The sequence below is a fragment of the Leptonotus elevatus genome, chromosome 18 (genome assembly GCF_054856555.1).
Source record: "Leptonotus elevatus isolate MCC_2025b chromosome 18, RoL_Lele_1.0, whole genome shotgun sequence".
Classification (NCBI taxonomy): domain Eukaryota; kingdom Metazoa; phylum Chordata; class Actinopteri; order Syngnathiformes; family Syngnathidae; genus Leptonotus; species Leptonotus elevatus.
Genome location: NC_141256.1, coordinates 16,601,204 through 16,627,279, shown reverse-complemented (window position 1 = coordinate 16,627,279; position 26,076 = coordinate 16,601,204). Strand labels below are relative to the sequence as shown.

The window sequence follows — 26,076 nt, the reverse complement described above, 5'->3', positions numbered from 1 at the left end:
TATTTCATGTACAAAGTGTAACAAAACTTTCCATTTAGTTTGGTGCTTACACTGCTTGACCCTATTTTGGTTTCAGGTGAGTTGGGGCCTATTCAGTAAAAAATCTCATTACGAGCGCATATAGACAAGCACTCACACATTCAAACCTAAAGATTTTTTTTTGTTTTTAGTGAATACATTTGAGTAGGATAAGTTGTCACAGGAACAGCCAGGAATGGGTTGTCAGGACCATTTTCCAACCCCCCCCCCCCCCCCCCCAAGTCTTACTAATTAAAATAAATCAAACTTTGGATGATTTATAAAAACAAAGCTCCGCCAACTTGTCTGGTATACAGTTTTCTAATTCCTAATCGGGATCACACCCAAAATGGCTGCTCGCAACTAAAATGGCTGACTTGCATTCTATTACAAAAGACATGTGGATTCAGTTTCATGTAGATCTGTGAAACCGGTGGTGGGTGCTGATTTTGGGTCAATCATGTGGGACCCCGATACTGTGTTCCCCGCAATTCGCACTGGACTCACTGAACCCTACCAGGCATTGTGAAACTCTACAAGTGAGGCCAACCCCAAAACAATGATGCCACAAGGTGGAGCCAAAGAGCTACTTTTACTATTCTACAAGGTTTTGGGCTAACTGCAGCTTCTGTTTTCATAGTTCTTTAGCATCAAGACGGTAATGTTTTTTTTAATTTTTTATCAGACTTAGCTTTGGCCTGAGCACAGAAACTGCAAATTGGTCAATTTGCGTCGTCATGACAATGGGGGGAATTTTGGGGCTAAGTTAAGGCCTTCTGAAAAAGTTATTTCAGGAATTTAGAGCCTTCCCAAGAAGGCTCTAAAAAAAAAACACACATCAACTCAGTTTAAAAGTGTCATTGTTTTTGTGTGTATATATATATATATATATATTTGTAGATTTATTGCATGCTCAAAGCACGTTAGGTCGCACGTGATCCCGGCTCACTGGTCGACGCTTTTGACGCGCAGCACCACGGGCACCGACGTGCACGGGATCATGCCCAGCTCGGTGATGACGGCGTCCACAAAGTCGGGTGGCGTCACGTCGTACACCAGGTTGAGCAGACCCAGCGAGCGCACCTCCTGCCAGTGCGCCAACTGCGCCTTGCCCTTCCGCGTCACGATCAGGTTGTCGGGATCGTCTGCGGGGGGAAAAAAAAGGATCCATCGTCGGCCATTAAATTGATTTTTTTTTTTTTTTTACTCATTATCATGCAGTTGACTTTGAATAGCAATTTCGAGTGCAAACAATTCATTTGTATTTATTTCGAAAATCTTGTACTTACCAAGCTCGTTTGATACGAAGGAGTCCGTCTGCACCCGCTCGCAGAATTTGTACGTCTCGCAGCACACCAGCACAGGCACGTTGAAGGCTTTGGCAACCAGAGCGATTTGGGACGTGCCCACGCGGGACATCATGTAACCGTTGGCGAGCAGCGCGTGGGCGCCCAGGAGGACCTTTGACACCTATGTGCGCACAAGGTCACGCCCAAGTCACAGGTGTGTGTGTGTGTGTGGGGGGTGTAGGACCAAAACAAAATATGAATAAATAAATGAATGAATAAAAGTGAAAATAAAAACGGATATTAAAAATATAATTAAAACATTTAATATAAAAAATGTATATAAATGGAAATAAATTCATCAACAAATACAGTGTGTGTGTGTGTATATATATATATATATATAACTAAATAAATAAAAGTCAAAATGAATACAAAAACAAATAAATGTGGAAATATATAAATGGAATTAAATATCAAGCAATAAATAAAAACGTTCTGCTCTCACATTTATTTACATCCCTATTTTTATTTTTATTTTTTTAACCTTTTTTTTGTTTTTGTTTTACTTTTTTATTTATTTATGGATATATATATATATATATATATATATATATATATATATATATATATATATATATATTGTTGTTTTTATTTCCATTTATAAAAAAAAATTCATATTTATTTTCATGCATTTAATTTTTGAATGATATTTTTCATGTCCATTTTTATTTATTTTTAACGTTGGCAGTTTTGGTCCTCCATGTGTGTGTGGCGTTTGCGTTTTAACCTCCGGGAGGATGTAGGAGACGACGGAGATGAGGACGTAGGTGCAGCGGATGCCGCGCTGGACCAGACGCCTCAGGGCCTCGCGGCCCTCCAACCGCGGCCTGCTGTCCACCACGATCACGCGGAACTTCCTGCCCATGTTGAAGGCTTCGTAAAGGATGTGGTTGACCAGCGACGAGCTGCGCGTGGCAAAAATCAAAGTGAGACGACTGAGCGTCCGGAACATCCGATTTCCGATTTGAGTTTACCATCCGTAGACAAGGATGACGTCGCCGTCGCTAATCTTTTCGATGGCGATGGCCGCCACGGCTTTGGCCGCCAGGACGATTTTTTCTTCAATGTAGCAGTCGATGCAGTTTAGCAGTTTGCTCTTTGCCTGTGAGGAATACCTGGACGTTGTGAAGCTTTATAGGCAGTATATAGACAAGTTTAAATGGAGCATTTCAGATGAAAAGACATAGTTTCTTTGTATAAATGTACACGGTTGAATTGTTTTTGTTGTTGTGTAACTTTCAAAGCGTGTTGGGGGAGGGGAAAAATACCTCGTCTTCCTTGCAGTGATTTGGAATGTTGGAGATCTCCTTCTTGATATATTTGATTGCATTTCCCATGCTGGCCGACAGAGGGCGACACTGATTCAAGAAACTGCAGAAAAAGGCAGAACCAAAACAATAAAAAAAATGCATACAATGTAAATATAAATATTTGAAAATACTGTTAGTATACTAATAACATTGCATTTTTAAAGTTATTTTCTGATGTATTTAGTATCAAACTGAATGAATCTAAAAATATTCATTGAAAAAAATTGTCATTTAAAAAATACAACATTTGACATACATTTAAATAAATAAATGCATTAAATAATCCTTAACAGCACATATACTGAATATATTCATCAAGCGATGAAAATAACTAAATCATAAATGAACAATGCATCAGATTTTTCAATTATTTTGACTAGGATTGAAAATAAAAATGAATAAATACATAGGAATTTAAAAAATAAAAATAAAAACAATGGTAATTACTCATTTCTAAGGCAACATTTGTGTCTGTAATATGTATGTATAAAATTATGGTATATAAAATATTTTGACAGCTACTACATCTTCAATACTTGGACACTCACTAAAAGTTCATGTAAAAAGCACTAATACAAAGGTAAGAATGATGCAATTATAATTTTAAAAAAAACCATCTTGCGGTAAATAGTTTTTACCTTATGTAAGGTTTCAATTTGTTGACCAAGTCTCTGGCTAGCTCTTCATTTGGCGGAGTGGTGTAGTCCCTTATGACCTGGTGGAGCAGAGCGTGTACTCGTTAGTTGCTCCTTCTGAAACGCAAGACAATTTGAAATGCGGCGGGCGTCGTCAAACCTGTTTGAAGGCGTGCAGCAGCGCCACGGAGCGAGCGTTGGATCCCGCCACGATGCCCTGGGAATACTGGAGGCCGAGTCGGACGATCGCGGGATGGATGACCGATGAGGGGATGCTGGCGAGGGACACGTAAGAGATCATTTCTACAAAATGACCTTTTTTAAGATCCAGTCAAACAAGACCAGCGTTAAGACGACCCATGTCGGGATAAAAGTGGAAACCCACCAGCACACGTCCTGTCTAATGAGACTTGGCCAATACATTTGATCAGTTGAATCAATTGGGAGAGCTTACCCGACTTGCTGCGTCAGGGGGGCTTTGCGACTGTACTGGTGCAGGTGTGAAAAGAGGCTGACCTTGTAACCGTAGTCTGACCGAAGCGGGATCTGAAAGCAAAGCAAAGCGGCTTCGCTATTTATTTACTCATCAGCGTCACATTGAACGGCAAAAAAAAAAAGTAATAAATCCCAGGACAAAACACAGCAAATTGGTAAAAAGTCGTTGACATGCAGAGCCAAAGCACACCGATGGGCAGATTTGCCTCATTTGCAGATAATAAGCACAGCAAGCGGCTCCATTTGTACCTTTCCAGTAGAATCGAGCTCTGCTGTCTGAAAGAAATCATCACCACATGCTGCTAAGCCATTTCATGTCATTATTGATCCATTTTGTTACTGACTGATATTTCTTTTTCATTTTATTCCATCTCCATGTACAAAGAGAGAGAGGGTTCTTTCCGGCAATCGATTGCTTTCCATCCATCTGACAAAAGCATTTGCAGGCAAATCATAAGGCAGGAGGAGCCATATCGCCCAAACTGCAAGGCCCTTTTAGCTTGAAGACCTTCAACAGGTCAGTTACAAAGCAGATCATACGTGCCGATTAGTGACGTTAGTTGAGTTACTCCTGCATATCGTTAATTATACGCACAAAACAATAAATAACAGTTGCTTAATGGAAAAAGTTCAGAATTAGTGTCTAAATGCAAACATGTTAAAAACCTGGATGTTTGTATGTACCCTGCGCTTAGCTGGCAACGAGTCGATGATGTAACATGCTTCTCTCGTCTCAAAACCAAATGAATCTGCAAGCACTCAGCGGCTGACCAGTCCCTTCTGCATGATGCATTTTTGACAAAACAGGCTTACTCAAATGGAGCTAACCTAACTAGTGTATTTTCACTCGTTGCTGTTTAAATATTCAGACTTTCAAACTTGAGGCGAAAGAATGCTGCACAGCTCCCGCAGAGCAAGGGAAGAGGCGGAGTTTTACAAAATTTTTCATATTTTTTAACAATTTAAATTGGTTAATAGTGTGTCAAAATAAGAGATGACACGGGGACGGAAAATTATTATCGATTTGTGAAAAAAGAAAAAGAAAAAAGACGTGAACTTGATCATATTTGGACAGACCAGGTTTCCACCCAACGGCAACGATAAAAGACAATAACGGCTTCAGCACAAAGGAGGCGACAAGCGACAAGCGAAATACGTACCTCGTCGCCTTCCATGCCTTCAACACACGGGACACGGTCAGCGGCCGCAACGGCAGCAGCAGACGTCGCTCTCTTGATACAACATTTTTGACTGTCTATTAAATTGGAGGGAATCTAAACACAAACGTTTCCCTACGGTACGTAATTCCAGTATGAAGATCTACCCATTTCCTATATCATTTATTATTATTATTATCATTATCAACTGTTACAAAAACAGTCAAGAAAACGTCCTTTTTGTTGCCTCCCGTGTGCGGAGCCCAATCAGTACATGGCCGACTTTCAACATATCACAGGCCATCATAAACTGGTCTTAAATGTAAAAAAGAAAAGAAAAGAAAGACTATTTATTGCTATCTGTTTTTGTGTGTGTGTTTTTTTTTTTTTTTTTTTTTTTTAGAATGAGGTACCTGTTGTCGTCCCAGCTTCTTAGTCAGCTTCTTGACCACATCAGGGTCATCCACTTGGACATGTTCGGGCAGCCTTTTCACCACTACGGACACACAACATGGCGGTGAGTATCTCCACAGTCAGTTGTTTCCCACATGAGGTGTTACCAGGCTGCAGCTCGTTGGGTGGCAATTTTGGTTTGGCGGCAGACGCGGCGGCGGCCTGCTGCTGGCTGCCGTCGCGCTTTTTGCCTTGTTTGGAGCTCCTGTCGGAGTCGTGTCGAGGTCTCCTCTCCACTTTCAGCTCCACTTTGCTCTTGGCCGCCTTGTCCGATGGCGCGGCAGCGTCAGCACCGGCGGCAGGCACTGAGGGAGGAGCTAAAAGATGTACACAAAAAAATTCAGGCTGGGTGAAATGAAAAAAACACGGGAAGGAAAACGATGTCTTACCTTTCTGTGAAGGCGGCACAACAGAAGCGTCAGGCTTTGCGGAGTCATCTTTTTTTTCTTTGTATTTCTTCTGCTGCTGCTTTTTCTCTTTCCTCAGCCGCTGCTTCTCTTCTTTGGTCAACTCTTTGCCTTCGCTCTGTGTCATCCAAATACATGACAGATGATTATCTATAATTGTTGCATATATATATATATATAAATACTGCTACTTGCCTTTGCGCGCTTAATGTCTGCTGTCTTGTCGCTTTCATCTGCTGGTTGAGTTTGAAAGAATCACTTTACACTTCAGTGACACATCGTGGCACAATGAAAAAACATTTGAGCATTTATTCAACATGCTTGGTATCCAGCTTAAGGTCTATGAATTAGGATACTCTTTGTCATTAATAAGAGGACACTTAGGCGCACTGATAGAATGATTAGTTATGATTTTATCACGTGTATAACATTTTCGCACACTAGCAGCCTAGCAGGGCAATTCTGACATCCCAGTAAGTCGATTAATAATCAATGCATTTGTTTCAGCCTTAGTCATTTTACTATAGTGGGAAGATATCCTTCATTTGCAGCTTGAGGTCGATGTACTAGAACGCTTTGTCCTCACTAGTGAGGCAATTCTGCACATCAATAGAACGACTCCGTCTGACGAGTATCGATATTGCCACTATTAGTGCAACCTATGTGTTTCAATTTTAAACATTTTAACCTCACTAGGTGAACTCAATAAAAAAAAAATCGGATGAGTTAGCTTTTAAACTATCTATGCGAATTTATAATGATAACGAAATTCCGTCCACCCACAGTGATCACCAAAGACCAGCGTTAGCTTCCACGATAGCTTCGGGGAAATTACCTGCGTTGAGAGTTACATCTCAAATATTCAAACTTGGGCTGTGTAAGCACGGGTCGTATTTGTCCCGTCTCTCAACCTAAAACATCATAAGCACGCGAAAAGCGTCACAAAAAGCAGCGTTTACACGCTCTCCTCACTCACCTGTCACTACGTTGTCTGCCATCTTTCCGGATAACGCCTCACTTCCGTTTCGGCGCAAAAGGGACGCAAAAAATGTATATCGCCCCCTACAGGTACAACTGCACATTAATCATTTGTTGTGCTTGAGGGTCATCGAGTACAACTTGTAACCTTTTTTTTTATTTTACCTGAATAAATGAATGAATAAATGGACGAATGAATGAACGGATGAACGAATGAACGAATTCATCCATCCATCCATCCATCCATCCATTCATTCATTCATTCATTCATTCATTAATGTTATTTCATTAAAGTAAGTATGCCCTTGTATTTTTCAAAGGCAGAAAGTCCTCCATATTGGTTTACACACAAACAAGGCCATTTTATTCATCTTAAAAAAATAGAAACGGAACAAACTGAAAGTCACATTAATAAAATCTTCATACAATATGAATTAAAATATATGTGTGCTGGCCTGTTGTATATTCTGTTGTATGTAAAATCATCAAGTTTGATTCTGGTAAGGTTGGGAATCATTTTTATTATTACAAGCACATGCTTTTTATTTTTTATATTTATAGAATTGTAGTTGACGCTGTGTAGGAGTTATTAATGTAAGACAGATTTAAAAAGGTGTCAGCATAAAAATATATATGGATCTGATAGGAAATAGTTGTGTGTTCTTGTAGCATAGTGTATTTCTATTCCAGGATTAATATTTAGCACTTTGAGATTTCATTGGAAATGTAAAGTGCATTATAAATACATTTTATTTCTATTATTTGTATGATTAAAAAATATCACTAGAAATACTCATAAAAAAAATGAATAAAAATAAATAAAAATAATAACAATGACTACTGTATATTCAAATATGTACAATAATTGTGAAGGGGCAAAGACTCAAATACTTACAATTACAAATATGTAATGCAAAATTTTCTAAAATAAATTCCAAATTTCACTTCTTCAATTAGGTAATTTTATAAGTCACCTTTTGTACAACAATATGCAAAATGCAATAAATTCACCAGTGCTTCAATTATTTTATTGATTTATTGACCTTTCACATGCGCACCCACACACAAGAAACACCAAATAACTCCACGTTGCGCACCAAATATTCAGCTATCATTGTTACTATGACAACCATGCATGTGGCCGGACGTCTGCTGACTGAGTGCACGACGCAGTAGCTGGTTGAAGGGGACCAAACCTCACAGAAACACCTGACTTGGTTCCGTTTGACCAGCCACAGCAAGGTGTTGCTTCAGCTGAGCAAAGAGAGAGAAGAAGGAGATGAAGAAGGAGATGAAGAAGGAGAAGAGGAGTGACAGAAGGCCCGTGCGTCCTCTTCCCTCTGACCTAAAGAAAACACATACACAAATATAGCATTACTTCTCAAACACGATTGAGCATCTAAAAATGAAGCAGTACAGAGGGGGGGGCAGAAATCCTATTTTTAGATCTCCTTTTTGTCCAAATGTGGCCATTTTGACAGCTTCGCATCACTGAACCTCCTTTGAGCCCTCCGACCCCTCGCGTCCCCCTTAGTGAACACCCGCAGCGGCTATAAAGGGGGCGACAGCTGCGCTCTGTCAATCCTCCTTGACCGTTGCAGCAGGCTAAAACCGGCAGCCTTCCTTGCACCTGTTGTCCTGACACACGCTTGCACATAAAACACACACACGGACTTGACATACACTGCCCCCCCCACCCCCACCCACAACCTCATGGCGACAAAGGTTTAACAAAGGAATTGATTTTATTTTACTGTAAATTATGTCCATTTGTGTGTAAAATGCTTCTAAAAGCTGGAAGTCGACTAACCCTCCTTCGCCCCCCCCCCCCCCCTCCCTTGTCCGACGCTGGTGTCCCCTTGGAACCACACACTTCCTTACATTCCATAAGTGGCTGTATGAATATGGGGATATAAGGAAGCATGTCCTCCCAAGGGGCAAACACAACTGGATCCTGCGTGGAAAACAAGGCGACCTTTCAACGCATCAGGCTGAACAAGACCCGACCCCCCCCCCCCCACCCCTGCCAAAAAGTCAAGGAAATCAAGCAAAAGTGCTAGAATTTAGCATTACATCGAGGAAAACAACGATTGTGCGGCGCTAAGTTTCTTCGAGGCCTCAGACAAAAATCAGGGGTGTCCATTTTTGATCTGGCTAAAAACGACTTTAGGACACCCTCTGGTCAAGGTTATTGCAGCAAAATGTCATCATCAGAATATAAAATAAAACAAAACAAACTTTTTACTAACCTTTCTTTGGTTCTGCTTTTAGATGAGTCGCTTTGGACCTTTAGCAGTAGCTGGTCTTTATCGAATGCAACATCATCTTTTCCTGTGTCGTCAGCTTCCCTCTCAAATGTCAGGAATCGTTAAAAAAAAAAAAAAAGAGAAGAAGAAGAAGCAAAAACCGCCTTATTTTCAAACTATGTTACCAAAATGGAGCACTTCCTGACCAGCACGACTCGCCCTGCTCCCGTCCGTCCAACCGTGCTGCTGCGGCCTCGCCACTCGGCCTTTTCTATCCCGCCCAGGCGAGGCGAGACGAGACGCCCCCCCCCCCCCCTCCCAACTCCGAAGCGGCCTCCCACCTGTTGGTGTCCTTTAGAAGCTGCGGGGGCCTCTCCTTTGCGCCTGCTGTCCGGCCCAATCAGGGCCCTTGACAGTGGGGAGCCGGCCTGTGAAATCACACCTCTCAGCTGTTCACGCTGGCCTCGAGACACCCTACACCCCCGATGCCTTGAGCCTTGCGCTATACCACCAAGCAACCCCCCCCCCCGATTTGACTAATTCTCCCCCCTCAAACACTCGACCCGGCCTCCATTTTACACCGAACGTCAATGGCTTCTTTTTTTGAGAAAAGGGCAGAACAATGCCCTGACTGTCGGGCAGGCATGTGTCGTGGCGTTTGGCAGCGTTCACAGCTGACGGTTTCATTTCTGCGGAGGAAAATCTTACCTTGGACCAGGACGGTGGCTCCATTGGAATTTCTCCGGTTCTTTTCCAAACAATTCTTAAAGAACTGTTCTTAGAACGGTTTTGAGAACATTCTTACATATGGTAGAATCAAGCCCAGATTTCTCAATGAGAATTGCATGTAGACTAAGTCCAGAAGGCCAGATTCTAACGAAATCCAGAAGACCAAGGCCAGATCATGACCAAATTTCATCAAATCAAGTCCAAAAAGACAGGTGGCGCGGTGGGTGACTGGTTAGCACGTCCGCCTCCCAGTGCAAAGGACGTGAGATCGAGTCCAGGCTTTGGCCTTCCTGGGTGGAGTTTGCATGTTCTCCCCGTGCTTGCGTGGGTTTTCTCCGGGTTCTCCGATTTCCTCCCACATTCCAAAGACATGCATTGCAGGTTAATTGAACACTCTAAATTGTCCCGAGGTGTGATTGTGAGTGTGGATTGGTTGTTCGACTCTGTGTGTCCTGCGATTGGCTGGCAACCAGTTCAGGGTGTACCCGCCTACTGCCTGAAGCCAGCTAGGCTCCAGCGCCCCCCCGCGACCCTTGTGAGGACTACGCGGTTAAGAAAATGGATGGATGAAAGTCCAAAAGACCAGATCCTGATTGAGGCCAAAAAAGATCCTGAAGGCCAGATGCTGACCTGCATGGTCAAAAGGGCTGAGTCCAGAAGGCCAGACCCTAACTAGGTCTAGAAGACCAAGGCCAGGTCCTGACCAGGTTTTTCATACAAGGTCCAGAAGGCCATATGCAGACTGAGGTAAACAAAAAAAAAAAAGATCCCAAAGGCCAGATGCTGACCTGATCGAAATGACCAGACCCAGAAGGCCAGACTCTAAAAGACCAATGACAGGTCTTTACCAGGTTTATCAGATAAGGTCCGGAAGGCCATATCCAGATGGTCGGCAATCCAGATCAATCAAGAAAACCAGGTTCTCACCAGGTCCAGAAGGTTCCTAAATAACTTGCCTAAGAAGCACCTGTGGCTAAAGCCAAACTGTGGCAGGGTTTTTACTTTCTGGAACCTGGATTTGCTACCTCTGTTGATGTTTGAAGATATTTGCTAAAAACAAGCTGGAAGATCATGTTTTTCCGTCCTTACTTTATTTTTTAAAAAGGTTTTGCGCTAGCATGATTGTGTGTGTTAGAACGCCTTGTTGTCTGCTCTGAGTGTCTGCTGCTTCAAACACATAACGCGGAAGATTTATTTCCACTTTTCCAGGGGCAAAATTCATGTTTGTTGAGTGCATCAATGAATCAAAAAGGCAATTGTTTGACCTTGGACGGAGGTCAGTATTATTGAGTGCTGATGTCCACACATATCCGCCGGGTTTTGGAGATGAGTAAGCCTTGGACAAAGCTGACAACTCTTGCTGCCTTTTGTTGATTTTTACATCAGCATAGTGCTGTCATTTCATTACTTATGCATTGATTATTTATTGCAACACGTTTAGCTTTGCTAGAGACGATGCTAACAACTACTCTCGCTGCCCTTTTGTCCGCATATCGGCAACCATGCTTTGGCTGCCCAACCGTTTCCACGCACATTTCTTTCTTTGGGCTTGCTGTTGACACGTCGTCCATACAGCCCAAATCATTGCCGGCCCATATTTGACCGCTAAAAGGCATCTGCGGGGAACATATGGCCGTCAGCAGCCCTCTGGTTCATTTTCCTCTGCCGCAAGCACAAGCCACCGCGCTAAGGTCAACACCTGTGTTCTAAAATCAGCATCCGGGGTCGGGGCGTGATCGGAACCCGGGGCCCTCCTTCACAGAAAGCTAAAGCTCAGAGCGGGGGGGCTTACATTGAAACCCGACGCGCTCGCTATTTCCGAAGCGCTCACCGTCCACAAATAGTAACGCAGTTATTTATTTTGATTTTTTTTTTTTTGTTGCTCTCTTTGACAGGATGTGGTCTAAATTGGACAGTTGTTTGATATTTCCCATGGCCGCTGGCCAGCGTGCGGGCCGCTGAGCTCAAATGCAACATTTCCACTCATGTCAGCTATGCACCAAGGCCTTGCCAGCGTTATATCGGGCCACTTTGGAGTATCGGGTGACTTTTGTTGTTGGGAGGAATGTGCGGCCGCTCAAATCAGACACAATGGCCCGGGCGCAAATCGTCATCTGGTTGTTCCTCTCCACGGGGGCAGCTGATCACTGTCACTTGTCGACAGCCCCGCGACAAACTCTCATCGGCTGGTCTATGCATGCACCAGGCCAGTAATGCCATCGCTGTGCCATGCCGGAAATGATCCTTTATCAAAGAACAATTTCTTAAACATATTGGTCATGTTGAATTATTAACATTGTTTTTCAGTTTCAATTTATATTTTAGCCGTTTTGGATTTAGTTATAGCTGTGTAGCTCAATGAATAGTATTCTTTGTATTCGTATCTGTCTCTTTCGCCTGAGAAGAAAAGGGCAACAAGTTCTTTTCTATGTTATCTAGAAGGGAGTGTAGTCTAGTACCGGTCGAAGTGAGACAGGCTGATTTATTATTGTTTAGGTCTAATCTGATTTGTATTCCTGAGAACTTTTGCCTTTTTGTGAAGGGGAGGAGACTTTTCGTATTCACCCACTTTTCAATAAATAATGATGTGCAGGAGAAGGAGGGACACACTTTTGAACAGACCACTGCTTGGGTGACTTCGATTGTGTGATCAGAAGCTTCTGACTAATTACCTTTGCAAAGGGACTTCTTCACCAGAATCTCACCATTCAGTTAATTGAACACGCAAAGAGTAGAATACATATATTCTATACTCTAACAGTCACTAGGTTGTCAGTAGAGTCGGATGTACTAGGCTAATATCGCACATATAAACAGCCACAGAGGAAGATAATAGTAACATTAGTGTGATATTTGCCATGTTTTGTAATGACCTTAAAGACATCACACACATATAACTTGTCTCTACTTGTCTGTATCGAGCAAGCACCACACCAAGTCAGCGTGACAGTAAGCTAGCAACCAATGTTTGTAGCCTACCAAAAAGCTCAAGCTAGCAAATGACGGAGGTCCAACCGCTTGAAAATGGTTATTTTTACAGCCTGAAATCATATGTGAGCTATTTATATTCAGGAATAATATTGTAAAATTTTGTTTGGGTTATATTACTAGTTGAAACTATTATTGTAGGCAATATATAAAAACTGTTTAAGGGAGAATGGGGATATCAAGTAGGCCTCAGAAGGGTTTGGCCGCTGTACGTTGATGTTTTGTTACATTTTTGTTTTATGGTTGTGCAATGTAGAAAATTAACCTTGACTCAATAAAGGTTGGGAAACACTGCATTAGCCCCCCCTGCATTGTACAGTATGTTTTCTATTCCCTTGAGAACAAGCTCTCTGGCTCAAGTTTTCAGCCAAGATGGAGGACCAAACGTAGCCTGCCTGGTCTGCGTGTTTCCCCCCCAAACTGGGTCAGTAAGTTTATTTTTATCCCGCGTTCGCATACTGGGAGCCCCCATAGTTCCCCCCACTAATCACTTTGCAACCCCAGGTCGCCGCTCTCACTCCAGGAAAAAACAAAGGGACCACTAACACAGTGTTCATAAATGATTTATTTATTGGCAATTACATAACTGGCTTGTCCCTGTAAACGATTATAAGCCTATTACGAGGATACCCTGTTGCAGTATACTGTAATGCCTTGCCAATTTGCTACAATGATCTCCCCCCCCCCTTACTTGCCAAATAGTGAGCTTGCACTTAAATGTTGAACTGCAACAATTCCCTCCTAGCCTCTCAAGACACTAAGTTGATAACGATCCAAAAAGGCAGCAGGGGGGCCTACGGCCGTGTCCAATCCGTTTGTATCACGTTGCTGACTCATTAACCGCTGATACTGGATTAATGCCACCCTCTTGTCCTTCCCCGGGCACGCCAGTTGCCCAACGCCGAGGTTGACGCAGCTGTCGCGGGGAGAAAGTTCAAAGGTCACCGGCATTCAGGCTCAAAGAGAGAACAGGTGAGGATTTTGTGTGGATCCTCCGAGGTCATTACAGTTGAGGGCGAACCTAGTTGACTTGGAAAACGGTTGGTTTTCAATGTGTTTGTATTTCCCTGGTGGTCACAAACGGACGCATCCATCCGGCAGTCACGGGGAGAGGCGTCAACGCCGCTTTGGAGAACCTCGTCTTCACTCTGCTGTCTTTTGTGTGGCGTCCTAATGAGGCGCCGACGTGTCACCTCACCGCTGCCCCCCGAAAGGTGTCGCCGCAGGAAAGACTTTCTCAGTGAGAACATGAAAGGATTTGAAGGGGGCGTCACGTCCTCCTTTTATTGGGAAGTGACCTGGTGACACGCGCTCCATTGAAGACCATCAAAATTCTCCTGCAAATTTTCCTCACATCATTCCAACTTTAACAACGCTGTGTTGGCACCACGTCGCAGTCACGATCCTGCCGCTGAAGGACGGATGGGCGCGTGGGGGTCGCGGCTCAGCTGCCAGACCAAAAGGGAGCGGCGGGCGACAACTGGGAGAAAGCGAGCCGAGCGGCCACGGTGACAGCCAGATGAAGTTTTAAAGTACGACTGAAAAGATTGAGTACACTTTCAAACGCAAAACCCTTTTGCTTCTTTGAATTTGTAGTACGTGGCGACTTTGCTACATTTGTCTCATCATCAGCACGTCTCGTTCAGACTTCAACGCGGTGAGCTTGGATTAGATTAGAAGCTCCAGTAAACGGTGACTACAAAAATGTCAGGAAAAGCCTACGAGAACAGCTGAAGTTTATCCAGGATTAACCAGAGACACTTTTAATGGTGGCAGGTGTGTACATGAGTTTAAATATGGCTGCTTAATTATGAACCAATGTTAGTTACCCCAAAAAAACGAACAAAAAAATCTTTACAGTAGCCTTTTTATTTGACTATTTATGACTGAAATGTCTTCTAATTCATAGATTAACACCTTAACACCCTCCATAATGGGTACTGCTGCAAGCCTCTGGTCAAAAGTTTTCAGCCTGGATTTGGTTTCGAATTTCCGCACTCTGTCTGCGGATGTGACGTCGGGTGTGCGTTGTGTGTGTGACGTCAGCAGGTGGCAGTAGCGATTCGAAATGGAATATTCTAGTTCAGTAGCTTTGAAAAGAGAAACACAAAAAACATTTGTAAACTACATATGAGGTTTATAAAACGAAAACTGTAATTTTAGCAAAAACGTCCTTTTTTTCCCCATCTTGGTGATTTAATATCTACACGAGCCTTCGGGGTTCATTTGAAATGTTTTTATTTTGGTATTGCTTTATGAGGAAGGTCAGTCATTTGACAATTATAGTTTTCATTATTGCGTAACACTTAGTTTTTGTTTTATCTTGCACTCTGGCATACTACATGTATTAAAAAATAAAAATTTAAAAATAATAAAAAATTTAACTAAAATGAGGCATTAAAAAAAACTAACAAAAACTTGCAAACCTGCTCTAAAAACAAACTGATTTTAAGAAACAGAAGTCAAAACGAAATATAAACTTAAAAAAAACTTCATAATGAAAAATCCAGATTTAACACTGTTCTAAAACACTGCAACCACATTATTTCAGTTGTTGCTGTTACCTCCTGTCTCAAAAAGCTGTCTTTTTCTCCCAATTTAATTCTGTCTACAGTACCTACCCATCCATCCATCCATGTATACTGTAAGCTAAGCCGGACATCAACCAGACAGCTGGCCCACATGACCAGGACAGGTGGAAGGGACAACGTATTTGTGGTACTTTCACCCACTCCCATTCCTCCATCTTGTCCTCTGGCATTTCGCCTCGAGCGGGGTGTGGCCCTTTTGGCCCAGTTGGCACGCACTTGACATATTTCACTTTATCATCTGTGCCATATTGATGTCATACCACAGACATCCAGCGCTTGTCCTCGTTAGGGATGCGGGGGAGCTGAAGCCTATCCCAGCTGACTTTGGGGTGGGAGGAGGGGTACCCCCTGGATGGGTCATCAACTAATCACAGGGCGAGGAGAGAAATGTGTAATTTTATTATCATATAGTGCATCATATCAGGATAGATAAAGTAGTAAACAACAAACAAAAACATGATGGTTCATTGAATTATTAAAAACAATTCAATTATTCAAAATTTGTATAATACATGACATTTTGAAATATATGTGATGTGTCCGACTTTCCCCATTCCCAAGAACAAACAAGGCAACAGTAGCAATCTAAACAAAAGTCATTTTATTCACACTTAAATGCAGGCCGCAAAAGGCTCAGGACGGAGACGGCTAAAACAACAAACCGTACAACAACAAACTTCAACGTTAACGATAAAAACTTGAACATGTTTGGGCCAGACGAAGAGGAAGAATTTGAAAGTCGCTCACCAATCAGCTCTCAGCACCTGGGAAATACAAAAGACAGACCAGAGGTGACAGCGCCACTCTCAGGCAGGGAGGGAAAATGCAACAAGATGCCACAACACAACCTGGAATGAATGGGTGAGGGTCATACGAAGTGAAAAGCGCAACATCATCACATCAAAGCTGAAGAGGTGTACCTCAAGCTCCTCTTTGTGCACTGCGAGGCTCTTGAACGCCTCCTCCAGCTTTTCCACTTGTCCAAGGAGCACCTCGTTGGCGGGGCTGGTCTTGGCCTCTTGCTCAACGTGCAACCCGTCCTCCTGAGAATTTGGTGGCTCTGCCGTGTCTGCTTTCAATGTGCAGAGCTGGGAGTACATCTCCTTATTCTCCGCTACCAGTACGGCGTTTTCTTTTTTCAACTTTCTGCTGAGCTCGTCCTTCTCCGAGATGGCTCGGCCCAAGTAGGCCATCTCGCTTTGAAAAAAGCAAACCGTGTCCACGTTGTGCACATGCAGGTTTTCCAGCTGGAAGTGAAAATAAGCGGCCATGTCATCCACGTAGCGCTGCATGCCCTCCTGATGAGTTTGAAACTGGGCGGCCGTCTCCTGCTCTCGGCTGGCCCAGCAATGTTGCCACTCCTCATTCACGGCCGCGATGATGCCGTCCGAGTTGGACTGGCCGGGCTTCTTGAGCGCTCTCAGGAGCCGCTGCCTTTCGTGGTTGTGTCGGTGGTGCTGGGACAGCAGCTGCTCTCTCAGGGCTGCGTTTTGTGCCGCCAGATCGTGGTTGGAGTACTGGCAAAAGATGGGACCGTTCCCTGGAGGCCGCTGGTAACCTCCTCCAGGGGTCATCCCGAAATGCGCGTGACAACGGGGCTGCACAAGGAAAACATACAGAACATTTTTCAAATCTGGGAAATATATTACAGTTAACTGCAGAGTTGGCAAATCCAGGTCCAGGCAGTAAAAACCCTGCCGCAGCTTAGCTTTCGCCGCTGATGAAACGAGCACCAATGGAGCTAGGTAGCTTGCACCTGGGGCTAAAGCCAAACTGTGGCTAACTAGCTAGCTCTCTAGCAAGTAAATGAGCAACGAAAATGAAAAATACCATATTGGAATATATAGATCATTGTTTTTCGGGAAATGTTATGGTATCAGTCTTGAACATTCCTAACACGTACTTATTGGTAGTCACATAAAATAGCAGCGGACGATAAAGTAAGTTTAAGTTTGCGGTGGGGGACATTCACGCAGTCACTGAGCAAGAACTGAAATGGCCCAGATAAATGAACGAGTTATTTTATCAATACTAATAGTTCATCCACCACCTTAACACATACTAATACTGTACTGTACTTACAGTACATAATACAACAATCAAAACTATTTAAAATGTCTTCCTTGATTGATTGGAGGACAGACATCGCAGTATTTCAAGTTAGTTGACAGACCACAAATAAAACCAAAGTTTTCAAATGTTGTGAGGAAAAAACTCACCCTGCTTTGTGCCAACTGCTTTTTGTAAATGTTTGCTTGGCTCCTTTTCTTTGTGTTTCCAGAGCAGCGTTTCTCCATGTTAATGTTTGCTGCAAGCTGTCAGGATTCACTACAAAAGGTGCTTCTCTCCCACTCTCTTATTTTTTTTTAGTAAGAGTTGGAAGATTGAAGTGTGTTTGGGAAATAAAGACGCAAAGGATGAAAGATGAAAAAAAAAAAGCACACACACAAAGACATTAAGGAGGAAAGCAAAAGCTTTGAAGTCTTTCAAGAGGTCATCAACTTGGTCAACCCAAGATGTTTACTTGCAAAAAAAAAAAGCCAGCAGTCACAAGTGATGCATAACTCTTGTAAGTTAGTGCACTTAGTGTGTTGAAAAATAATAATGCACACACAAATAACCATACAAAATATTCTTCCCATTCAAATTATAGCTCCAGTCTCCTTTTTGACCATATGTGGTTTAGCCTACATGAGAAAAATGTAAAATGTTTTATTTTCTTATTCGACCGCTCTTTTCGTTATTATTATTATTAATATTATTACATATTATTGTTTTCTTCTAATGCACAGGTCGGTATATGTTGGCTGTGTGCTCAGTTTTTGTTGTAATTTTCATGTTTCATAGAGACATGTTTGGTTGCTGATTTTGATTAAGATTTTTTTTTTTTAAATAGAGTAGGAACAATAATACTTTCAAGGAGGAACATAATAAAAACGTACCATTTCCGGTGTCTTATTTGACTGACGGACTAAATGGTCCCCACTCGCATCCTACCTTATGATTTATACCTTTTCTACCTACCTTTGACGGCTATATATGACACAGCAATAATATTGATCAAAAACATTAAATATTACAGACACGATGGTGTCACTAATCGACGTTCTTTAATAGTCTCTACGAGCATTTTGGAGCACACCAAAACCGACTTCCGGTAAGCAAGTTGAGCTCGACGGTTGTTTTTAGCTTGACATGCTAACAATGAGCTTCTCTTAAAAATGAATGTAAAAGCAGAACGTTGTTTGCTTACCGTTTCCTGGATAAGGCATACTTTTCCCATGTGGTCTTTTTTTTTTATTGTTGATTTTTTTCCCAAGCAATGTTGCTGACGGCTTGTCGCCTGTCCAAAGCGCTGCAGCTCACCCTGGCGGTCATCAAACCCGATGCAGTGGCTCATCCTCTCATGCTGGAGGTACCTATCATTCAGTTGAGGAATCGGTTGGCGAGTACCACCTCACAAAATAGTTGACTGTACTCTCCAAATACCATCAGAATGGCCAACATTGAAGTACAGTCGTGTAGTAAGTAACTGTTCAACACAAGGCAGAGGTTTTATTCCTAAAAGTATTCTAAAAAATGTCTGTCAGGTCAGTTTAAACGGTAATGTTGCGCCTAAATATAGGAATGTGTAATGCATTTAAGTTAAAAAAAACAAAACATTACTTAAATAAGTGATGAAAAACAAACAATTCTAAATGATTGCAAATGTATTGGACTGCCAAGTTACATGTAATTGAAATGGAACAACAGTATAACAAATGTAATGTAGTGGATAAAATCAAATAAAAATGCCGCTGTTACGGTTTTGCACAAATTGAACTTTTCGTTCAGTCATTCTTTTCCTTTTCATTGTCACCCTTGAGTTTTTATTTATTTATTGACATGATAGGAATTAGTATTTTTTTCAATTTTTTGTGATCTGTTTGCATTGACATCATTCCATTTATTTTCTTTTTTAAACTCACTTTTGTGTGACCCATAAATATGAAACAGATATTTGACGGAAAATGCGAATACAGAACATAAAAGATACTTTCTCTGCAAGGCATCCATCGTTAACTGATGGTGGCCGGATGTTGTGAAGTCCGCAGCCACCACCAAAAATCAACCAAATGATGGCTTACAACAGCGGCGTGGCTCTGGATTGGGTTTTGATCCCATCCCGTTGTGACCACGTCGAAGTATCCTTGAGCAAGATACTGAACCCCCAGTTGTTCCTGATGCTGCGTCATCAGTAGGTGAATGAGTAGTCAGCTTTGCGGGCCTTGCGAGGTGGAAAAGCGCCATATAAATGACCACGTCCATTTACCATTTATAACAACAACAAAAACTCACTTGAAGGTCAAGGTACCATTGTATACTGTAAAAAGCAACAAAAAGATTAGCCACAAACCCATGTTTTCTAAAAATCGATCTTGCAGGCTCTTCACCAAAGTATCCTGGATAACCACTTTGTCATCGTTCGATGCAAAGATCTGGTGTGGAGACGACACGACTCTGAGATGTTTTATGCTGAGCATTCAGGTGCGGGACCCGCTTGCTTGTATTAACGCAATGAGCCGGCGAGCGTGTGAGTCAGCGTTGGCCTGTTTTTGTGGCCGCGAAGGTTAAGAGCAAATGATTCATCCTGATTGTGGGAATGTTTAGCGTCGGGCCAATTCTCTTAAGAGCTGTCGTTGTTAATGTGATGGTGAGTCAGCTTCCAGGACGATTGATTTGCTGGTTAAAGCTAAAAACACAACTTTTGATTTTTTTTTTTTAATAGATATGACGAGGACTTTTCTAGGGTGTGGAAAGCAGTAGAATAATTTTAGCGCTGATGACATGAGAGATGTCCACCAATAATGATTCTCGTTTGCCATGGCAAATAGCGACGCCATTCTGCCTATTAGCATGACACAAGCTGTTACACGACGTACATACTGCTGTCTTTATTTTTAACTATTATTATGATTGATTTTGTCGTTATTGTTGTCATACTGATTTTCAGGGCGATTCTTCTACCAAAGACTTGTTGAGTTCATGTCAAGGTAAGCAAGATCCTGCGAGGCCTTGGTGTACGCAACTTGGCCACAGGGCGGCAGTAGAATACAGTTCTGTAATCTGTCGTGTAGAAGACTTTCACAACTACTGTCAAGGGGCTCGGTAATCAGCAGTAATCTAGTTGTTTTACGCAGAGGATAAAGAATATGTCAGAATGTGTTTATTGTCTATATTTTTGCTTGCACGGCAAAGCAAAAAATTGTCCGAATGACGTAGCGCCAAAGTCGGATCACTTGTATCTCAACACACCGCCATACAAAGACAAAATAAATACACACCTGAAAAGCTGTCAAATGTCGCTCAATCTGGTTTTCACGTTGTTACTAATTGGACATAAAATTGATAACATAACTTTATATAGAACTCTCAGTTGTGTTTGTTTCGTCCCGCCACAGCGGCCCAATGCGGGCGTATGTTTTAGCTCGAGAGGACGCCGTCCGCCACTGGAGGGAACTGATGGGTCCCACCAAAGTGTTCCGGGCCAGATACACCTCGCCCGCCTCTCTGCGGGCGCGGTTTGGGCTCACGGACACGCGCAACACCACTCACGGCTCAGGTGTGGACTACCTGAACTTTTTGATAGCAACTGACGTCAAAGTCTTTTGTCCGTCATCCAAGTGTGTAAATAAGATCATATGAATTAATTAAAATAATAAATAATTAATCGGTCGGGCCCTAAACGTGATGGGGACTTTTGGTTGCCGGGATTATTGTCAGACTTGAAAGTCTGTGAAAGAAAAGTGAAAAGTACCCTGAATGCACCATTTCTTGCGTACATTAGCAACTAGCAAGTGTGTAGCGTATGTTATTCTGTTGTTCCCGCGCGTCCTTTAAGCTGTTTAATGACACCGCAGTTACAGTTGGAGTTAACTGTAAAACTAAACACACGACAATAAGAATTACATGCACTGTATATTTAATTACAAAACATGCTTCGTGTTTAGAACAGCGATAGCCTAGCGCTAATCTCGGGGACCAGGGTTCCCTATCCCTGTGTTAAAGGAAGCTAATGGTGGTAAGCTAGTGGCTAACGCTAGCTAACTGTTAATATTAACATCATACTCTTTTTAATGACGAACGTGAGTCGCATTTTGGCTTTTCTTTTCACGCAACTGTTTGAAACTACCGTGCTCAAATTCAAACTTTCTTTTCTTCCAGATTCGACCGAGTCGGCCCGCAGAGAAATAGCTTTCTTCTTCCCGGACTTCCGGCCGGAGGAATGGATGGAGCGCGAGGAGCCGTCTTTCCGGTCAGGACAGATACTTTACGATCCTCAGCAACACATCCACACACTCTCTGCTCAGAGCTGACCTGAGATCTGCTGTTACGGAAAATGAATTTGCCTCCTTACACCGGAGTTACTGAGGCCGTATTTTATTGTCATTAGAAAACACACAAATCCAGACAGTACTCAAGACACATATTAGTACAAATAACACAAAAAAAACAAACCCCAGACTAAGCGTCACTGTAAAAAGTGCAATCTTCAATTTCGCCTTCCTGAGCCACAGTGGAAACGACGTATTTGCCCTTTAGCATCACTGCCAAAGTATTTATTTGTGAGTTGAGGCCCTTGATTGACTGTGCCACGTTATTAAAGTCGTCTTTCCCGCGTACACGAGCTTTGTGTCAATGTGAAAAGTCCGCCGTTTTTTCAAAACGAACCCTGAAAATGTACATTTCGCGCGTCCTTCACAGCGATCCAAAAACATCAGACACACACTGTGGTTTGGCTATGCTAGCCCTTTAGCACGTGAGGAACAAGGTTTGGTTAACTTGAGCCAAAAATAGATGCCTCAACTTTTGACATTTCTCCCAGCCAGTCAGCGAAGAAACTGAAATACAGGGGAAAAAAACTACATTTATATTTTTGGTGATCAATTATTAAGAAATGGGAAAGTCACTAAAGTTAATAAAATATTCTGTACATTTCTGCTGTTTAAATTTTGATCTGGCAAGTGACATATAAAGTGTTTACATATATATTAAGTGCTGTCCAATGAAAAACATGTCTCCATTTTTTGGGGGCGTGGCCAAATCCCATATCATCCATTCAATCATTTTCTGTTCTGCTTATCCTCACTACAATACAAATTTTAAAAAAAATTGAGATATGCTTTTGATTCAATTGCAAATTTCAGTTAAAAAAAAGAAATAGAGCAAGGAGGAGATACTGTAACGTGTTGTTCATTTCAGCACTTTCAGTCAAATTTAAAGCAGTTTTGTGACGAGTTATCATTCAACAGCTTTGCTTTTGTACTTCACGATCAGTCATTTGATTTTTATTTGCCGCTCTGTTGTGTTTTGAAACAAAAGGCGGGCTTGACTTCCCATTTTCCTTTTGACGTCTTCTCTGACCAAGTAATACATTTTAAGCATGTGCAAAAGACAGCAAAGCGCAGCGATGACCTACTGTGAAAATCAACACGATTCAACGCCACTGGCGCAAGTTCATGTGTTGAGCGCCGCCACCTGCTTGACGGCCTCGGCGGGCTTCATCACCTCGTAGGTGGTCAGCGACTTCTTGACCTTGCCGTTCTTGTCCACCTGGTGGATGCTCTGCGTCACCGTGATGGTCACCTGCTTGGTGGACATGCGGTTGTCCTGCCATTTTGTCTGCCGTGGACGACACAACGCAGCTCAAATCTCCCAATTATTCATTACTCATGCTTCAAAGCTAAATAGATGTATAAATAAATAAATAAATAAAAACATTTTCAAAATCATGTTTAAAAACAAAATTTGCCGATTATTATTATTATTTTTTTTTTTACAAAAGCTTCAAAGCTAAATACTGTAAATGTTAAAAAAAATCAAATAATAGCTTACTCCCTTTTTAAAATCTTTAACATGTTTAGAAATATTTGGTTGTTCCTCATGCTTTAAAATAAAAATAAGTTCTTACCACTGGTTTATGAAAAGTACAAATAATATCAATATTCCTCATCCCTCCTTTAAAACCAAATGTGTTCAAAACCAGTCCAAAACTTTTTTTTTTCCTGACTCTACTTTTATACTAAATAAGCATGTTCGAAAACACTCCAATAATTCCTTACTAAATATCAGTTGATCCTGACTCATGCTTTAAAGCCATTTTTTTTTCCAGACACTGCTTTTAAAGTTACAGCATGTTTAAAAACAATGTGACAATTCCTTCACTTTAAAGTTGGATAAATGTTTAAAACTGTACTTCAAATGTTACTACATGTATTATGTCTTGTGTGGGAGTTGATGTCACTCACAATCTCTTCAGTGTGTAAGACACTTGTGCGCTGCACGGTGGTGGCCGAGGACAGCGGCGCCCCCTCCTGCGCCGGAGACGCCAGCGCATCGTGAGGGCCGCCGCCGCCGCCGCCGCCGCCGCTCGGCTTCACGTCGCTCAGGCTCGCTTCCGACGCCGTCGAGCACACTTTGAGGTACGCTTGAGCGGGCGGCGGGATCCCGTCCTCGAAGAAATCGGGAACTGGAACACAACGGGCAAGCCACGTGATGAATCTATGATGAATTACGTCCGCCTCGGTTACGTAAGGCTGTTGCCATGAGAGCCAAGTGGGCTCGTTTCATGTGGCCTGTTGTGCCCGACGTGTCCATTCATCTACGTCAGGCCTCAAAGCACAGCAGAAATAAATCCATTTTGGAAAGACGGCTTCCCTTTCACAGTGCACAAAGAAAGATCCAAACTCATTTGCTCCTAAAAACCTGTAAAAACGTTCTATTTTAAATATTGCCATGGTCCCAAAAACGTATTTATGCATACTTTTTTTTGTGTGTGTGTGTTTTTGTTATGCTAGAGCATACAGAAGGCTTTGATGCAGCTTGAAGCAATGGTAGTTATTACAAAAAAATGGCCAGCAGGTGGCAGCAGAGTATAAGAGATCAACCAGGGCCATGTTGGAAAAAAAAGCTATTTTTGCCAGTGTTTTCAACAGGTTTATAAATAATGATTCTAATTGCTAATTGCTGCAAAACGGAAACAGATACAAATATACTCACTGACCTTTCAGCCAATCCAGCCGACCCCAATGTTTTCTAAAAATGTTACATTGAATTTACTTCAACGTCAATAAATGGCAAAATGACGACCGGCTTCAGCTTATCAAATGATCTTTATAACCCAATCTGTTGGGTCAAAATAATTATACCAACATCTTTTTCTTGTCTATGTTGCATAAATGAATCATTCGGATGACTTTGGAATGGAACCTAACTTACTGTGATCACCACATGAACAGAAACGGAGAATCGTTCAAAAATAATTGCTTGTTTGGATCACTCATTTTGAGGGAAAAAACGGGTATGTTTTTGTAAAAAAAAAAAAAAAATCCAATTTTCAACAAATTTCTCTGTTTATCTGACTGGAATATTTTCCTGAACTAACTCGCATGTTGTCCTTTGGACGATTCAGCGTATTTAGTCGTGCTTACAGTCTCCTTACCGAGACTGTGGTTTTTCTCTGACGCGAAGCAGGCCTCGGAGCCGTCGGACGGGATGCTGTGGATGGACGAGAGGGGGATGTCGGTGTCGGTGCCGGTCAGCCAGGTGGACTCGGTCTCTTTGGTCCAACTCTCCAGGTAGCGAGGCTCCAGAGCGTCCGTCCTGCTCCCGCCGCAGCCCATGGCGCTCGCGCGCACTGAAAAAACGTTTTGCTTGAAAAAATAAATAAATAAATATATATATATATATATAACTAAAATTATTCCTTAATTAATAGACTGTTTGTTATTTAAAACCTGCTTTCAAACATATATATGTACATGACATCTTTATATTGGTATAGATGGCCACATGAGCGAGTCACAATATTAGGAACAGCGCTCAGTTTGATGCAGTGCAGTTGTACAAAACCACCAACCACAACATGGTTAAATACCCCCTATCTCCCCCCACCCACCCACCCTCAAATTCGAAATTTGCACATGCACACGCTCAGGCGCTAATTCACTGAATGCAGTCCACGCAAAATACAAATGCATCCACACGTTAAATTCATGAACGTGTTGATAAAGTGTGTTGTGCAGGCCGGCCGGGAAAAAAAGAAGAAGCAAATGACGTGAAATGAAGGGCGATGAAATTGTGGCTAAACGTGTCCGGCGACAGGCTCGTTGATTGGGATGGAGGATGGCGAAGATGGTGGTGGTGAGCTGAGGATGGAGGCTTACTGCTTAGTTGGCGGAGGAGATTCTCTGTTGACGTCTCGCTTCCTCGTCCTTGCTGCTACTCCTTGCTGCTACTCGATGCATGTCTGAGAGACCCCCCCCCCCCCCCCGCACATGCACACGTGCTGTCATGTTTCTCACCCATGGTAACCCCCCCTTGCACCCCCCAGGGCAAGTTTACTTAACTATTGACATCAAATCAAGTTCCACTTAAAAAAAAAGAAAGAATTTTAGCTCTCTAAAATATTACCATAATGACCCACAATAAAATGCTGTAAAAATTAATTTTATATTATAAAGAGTCTAAACATGGAAAAAAGTCCCCGTAAAATAAACATGACTCAAGTAGCCTATTCCTCACCAAGGTGATGGCATCAGATGTTACCGGGTAAATTAGATTTCTAACCTGCATCCGCCGCAATTAATTTACGTCAATCCGAGTAATTAGCTTCCTTTTTAGATTAAAAAAAAAAAAAATTACTTTAGAGTTCATTCATTTTGCGACTTACGAATAATAT

The 26,076-nt window shown here is 42.2% G+C and overlaps 4 protein-coding genes across 8 annotated transcripts; 1 reads left to right on the top strand and 3 right to left on the bottom strand.

The window, feature by feature from the left end:
* Window positions 1-297: 297 nt before the first annotated feature.
* Window positions 298-6,834, bottom strand: eif2b4 (eukaryotic translation initiation factor 2B, subunit 4 delta). 2 transcript variants are annotated; one of them, XM_086061127.1, is made up of 13 exons: window positions 6,801-6,834; window positions 6,020-6,057; window positions 5,807-5,942; window positions 5,525-5,734; window positions 5,378-5,460; window positions 3,767-3,858; window positions 3,473-3,587; window positions 3,316-3,392; window positions 2,636-2,738; window positions 2,342-2,469; window positions 2,095-2,272; window positions 1,308-1,488; window positions 298-1,163 (listed from the first exon to the last, which is right to left on the bottom strand). In XM_086061127.1, the coding sequence occupies exons 1-13, from the start codon at window positions 6,820-6,822 to the stop codon at window positions 964-966; spliced, it is 1,563 nt and encodes a 520-aa protein (XP_085917253.1). In that variant the 5' UTR covers window positions 6,823-6,834; the 3' UTR covers window positions 298-963. The 2 variants fall into 2 exon arrangements, with proteins under 2 accessions (XP_085917253.1, XP_085917252.1); XM_086061126.1 differs by having other exon boundaries at window positions 6,020-6,060; window positions 6,801-6,832.
* Window positions 6,835-15,934: 9,100 nt separating this feature from the next.
* On the bottom strand, window positions 15,935-17,783 carry LOC147158927 (uncharacterized). The gene is made up of 3 exons (XM_086061526.1): window positions 17,576-17,783; window positions 16,277-16,954; window positions 15,935-16,204 (listed from the first exon to the last, which is right to left on the bottom strand). The coding sequence occupies exons 1-3, from the start codon at window positions 17,651-17,653 to the stop codon at window positions 16,163-16,165; spliced, it is 798 nt and encodes a 265-aa protein (XP_085917652.1). The 5' UTR covers window positions 17,654-17,783; the 3' UTR covers window positions 15,935-16,162.
* A 532-nt stretch (window positions 17,784-18,315) lies between these two features.
* Window positions 18,316-23,689, top strand: nme6 (NME/NM23 nucleoside diphosphate kinase 6). 3 transcript variants are annotated; one of them, XM_086061528.1, is made up of 6 exons: window positions 18,316-18,513; window positions 18,677-18,771; window positions 20,350-20,389; window positions 20,798-20,958; window positions 21,561-21,651; window positions 23,656-23,689. In XM_086061528.1, exons 1-6 carry the CDS (start codon window positions 18,332-18,334, stop codon window positions 23,660-23,662), a joined length of 576 nt encoding a protein of 191 aa, XP_085917654.1. In that variant the 5' UTR covers window positions 18,316-18,331; the 3' UTR covers window positions 23,663-23,689. The 3 variants fall into 3 exon arrangements, with proteins under 3 accessions (XP_085917654.1, XP_085917653.1, XP_085917655.1); XM_086061529.1 differs by lacking the exon at window positions 23,656-23,689 and adding an exon at window positions 19,781-19,883 and having other exon boundaries at window positions 18,365-18,513; window positions 21,561-22,331; XM_086061527.1 differs by lacking the exon at window positions 23,656-23,689 and having other exon boundaries at window positions 21,561-22,331.
* Window positions 21,015-25,643, bottom strand: baalcb (BAALC binder of MAP3K1 and KLF4 b). 2 transcript variants are annotated; one of them, XM_086061530.1, is made up of 4 exons: window positions 25,562-25,643; window positions 24,838-25,032; window positions 23,645-23,865; window positions 21,015-23,018 (listed from the first exon to the last, which is right to left on the bottom strand). In XM_086061530.1, coding segments are annotated over exons 1-4 (582 nt in total). In that variant the 5' UTR covers window positions 25,563-25,643; the 3' UTR covers window positions 21,015-22,853. The 2 variants fall into 2 exon arrangements, with proteins under 2 accessions (XP_085917656.1, XP_085917657.1); XM_086061531.1 differs by having other exon boundaries at window positions 24,838-25,048; window positions 25,562-25,636.
* Between the last annotated feature and the right edge of the window lie 433 nt (window positions 25,644-26,076).

Excerpts from the sequence above, each read along its gene's own strand:
- eif2b4 (XM_086061126.1), bottom strand. The coding sequence starts at position 6,822 with ATGGCAGACAACGTAGTGACAG. Across the intron at positions 6,061-6,800 it reads GGCAGACAACGTAGTGACAG|CAGATGAAAGCGACAAGACA; the intron begins GTGAGTGAGGAG and ends AAACTCAACCAG. Across the intron at positions 2,273-2,341 it reads GTCATCCTTGTCTACGGATG|CTCGTCGCTGGTCAACCACA; the intron begins GTAAACTCAAAT and ends TGCCACGCGCAG.
- LOC147158927 (XM_086061526.1), bottom strand. The coding sequence starts at position 17,653 with ATGGAGAAACGCTGCTCTGGAAACACAAAGAAAAGGAGCCAAGCAAAC. Across the intron at positions 16,955-17,575 it reads AGCAGTTGGCACAAAGCAGG|CCCCGTTGTCACGCGCATTT; the intron begins GTGAGTTTTTTC and ends TTCCTTGTGCAG. Across the intron at positions 16,205-16,276 it reads TGCACAAAGAGGAGCTTGAG|GTTGTGTTGTGGCATCTTGT; the intron begins GTACACCTCTTC and ends CATTCATTCCAG.
- nme6 (XM_086061527.1), top strand. The coding sequence starts at position 18,332 with ATGGTCCCCACTCGCATCCTACCTTATGATTTATACCTTTTCTACCTA. Across the intron at positions 18,514-18,676 it reads CACACCAAAACCGACTTCCG|CAATGTTGCTGACGGCTTGT; the intron begins GTAAGCAAGTTG and ends TTTTTTCCCAAG. Across the intron at positions 18,772-20,349 it reads CTCATCCTCTCATGCTGGAG|GGCGATTCTTCTACCAAAGA; the intron begins GTACCTATCATT and ends ACTGATTTTCAG.
- baalcb (XM_086061530.1), bottom strand. Across the intron at positions 23,866-24,837 it reads AGAGAAAAACCACAGTCTCG|TTCCCGATTTCTTCGAGGAC; the intron begins GTAAGGAGACTG and ends GTTGTGTTCCAG. Across the intron at positions 23,019-23,644 it reads TCTTACACACTGAAGAGATT|ACAAAATGGCAGGACAACCG; the intron begins GTGAGTGACATC and ends CGTCCACGGCAG.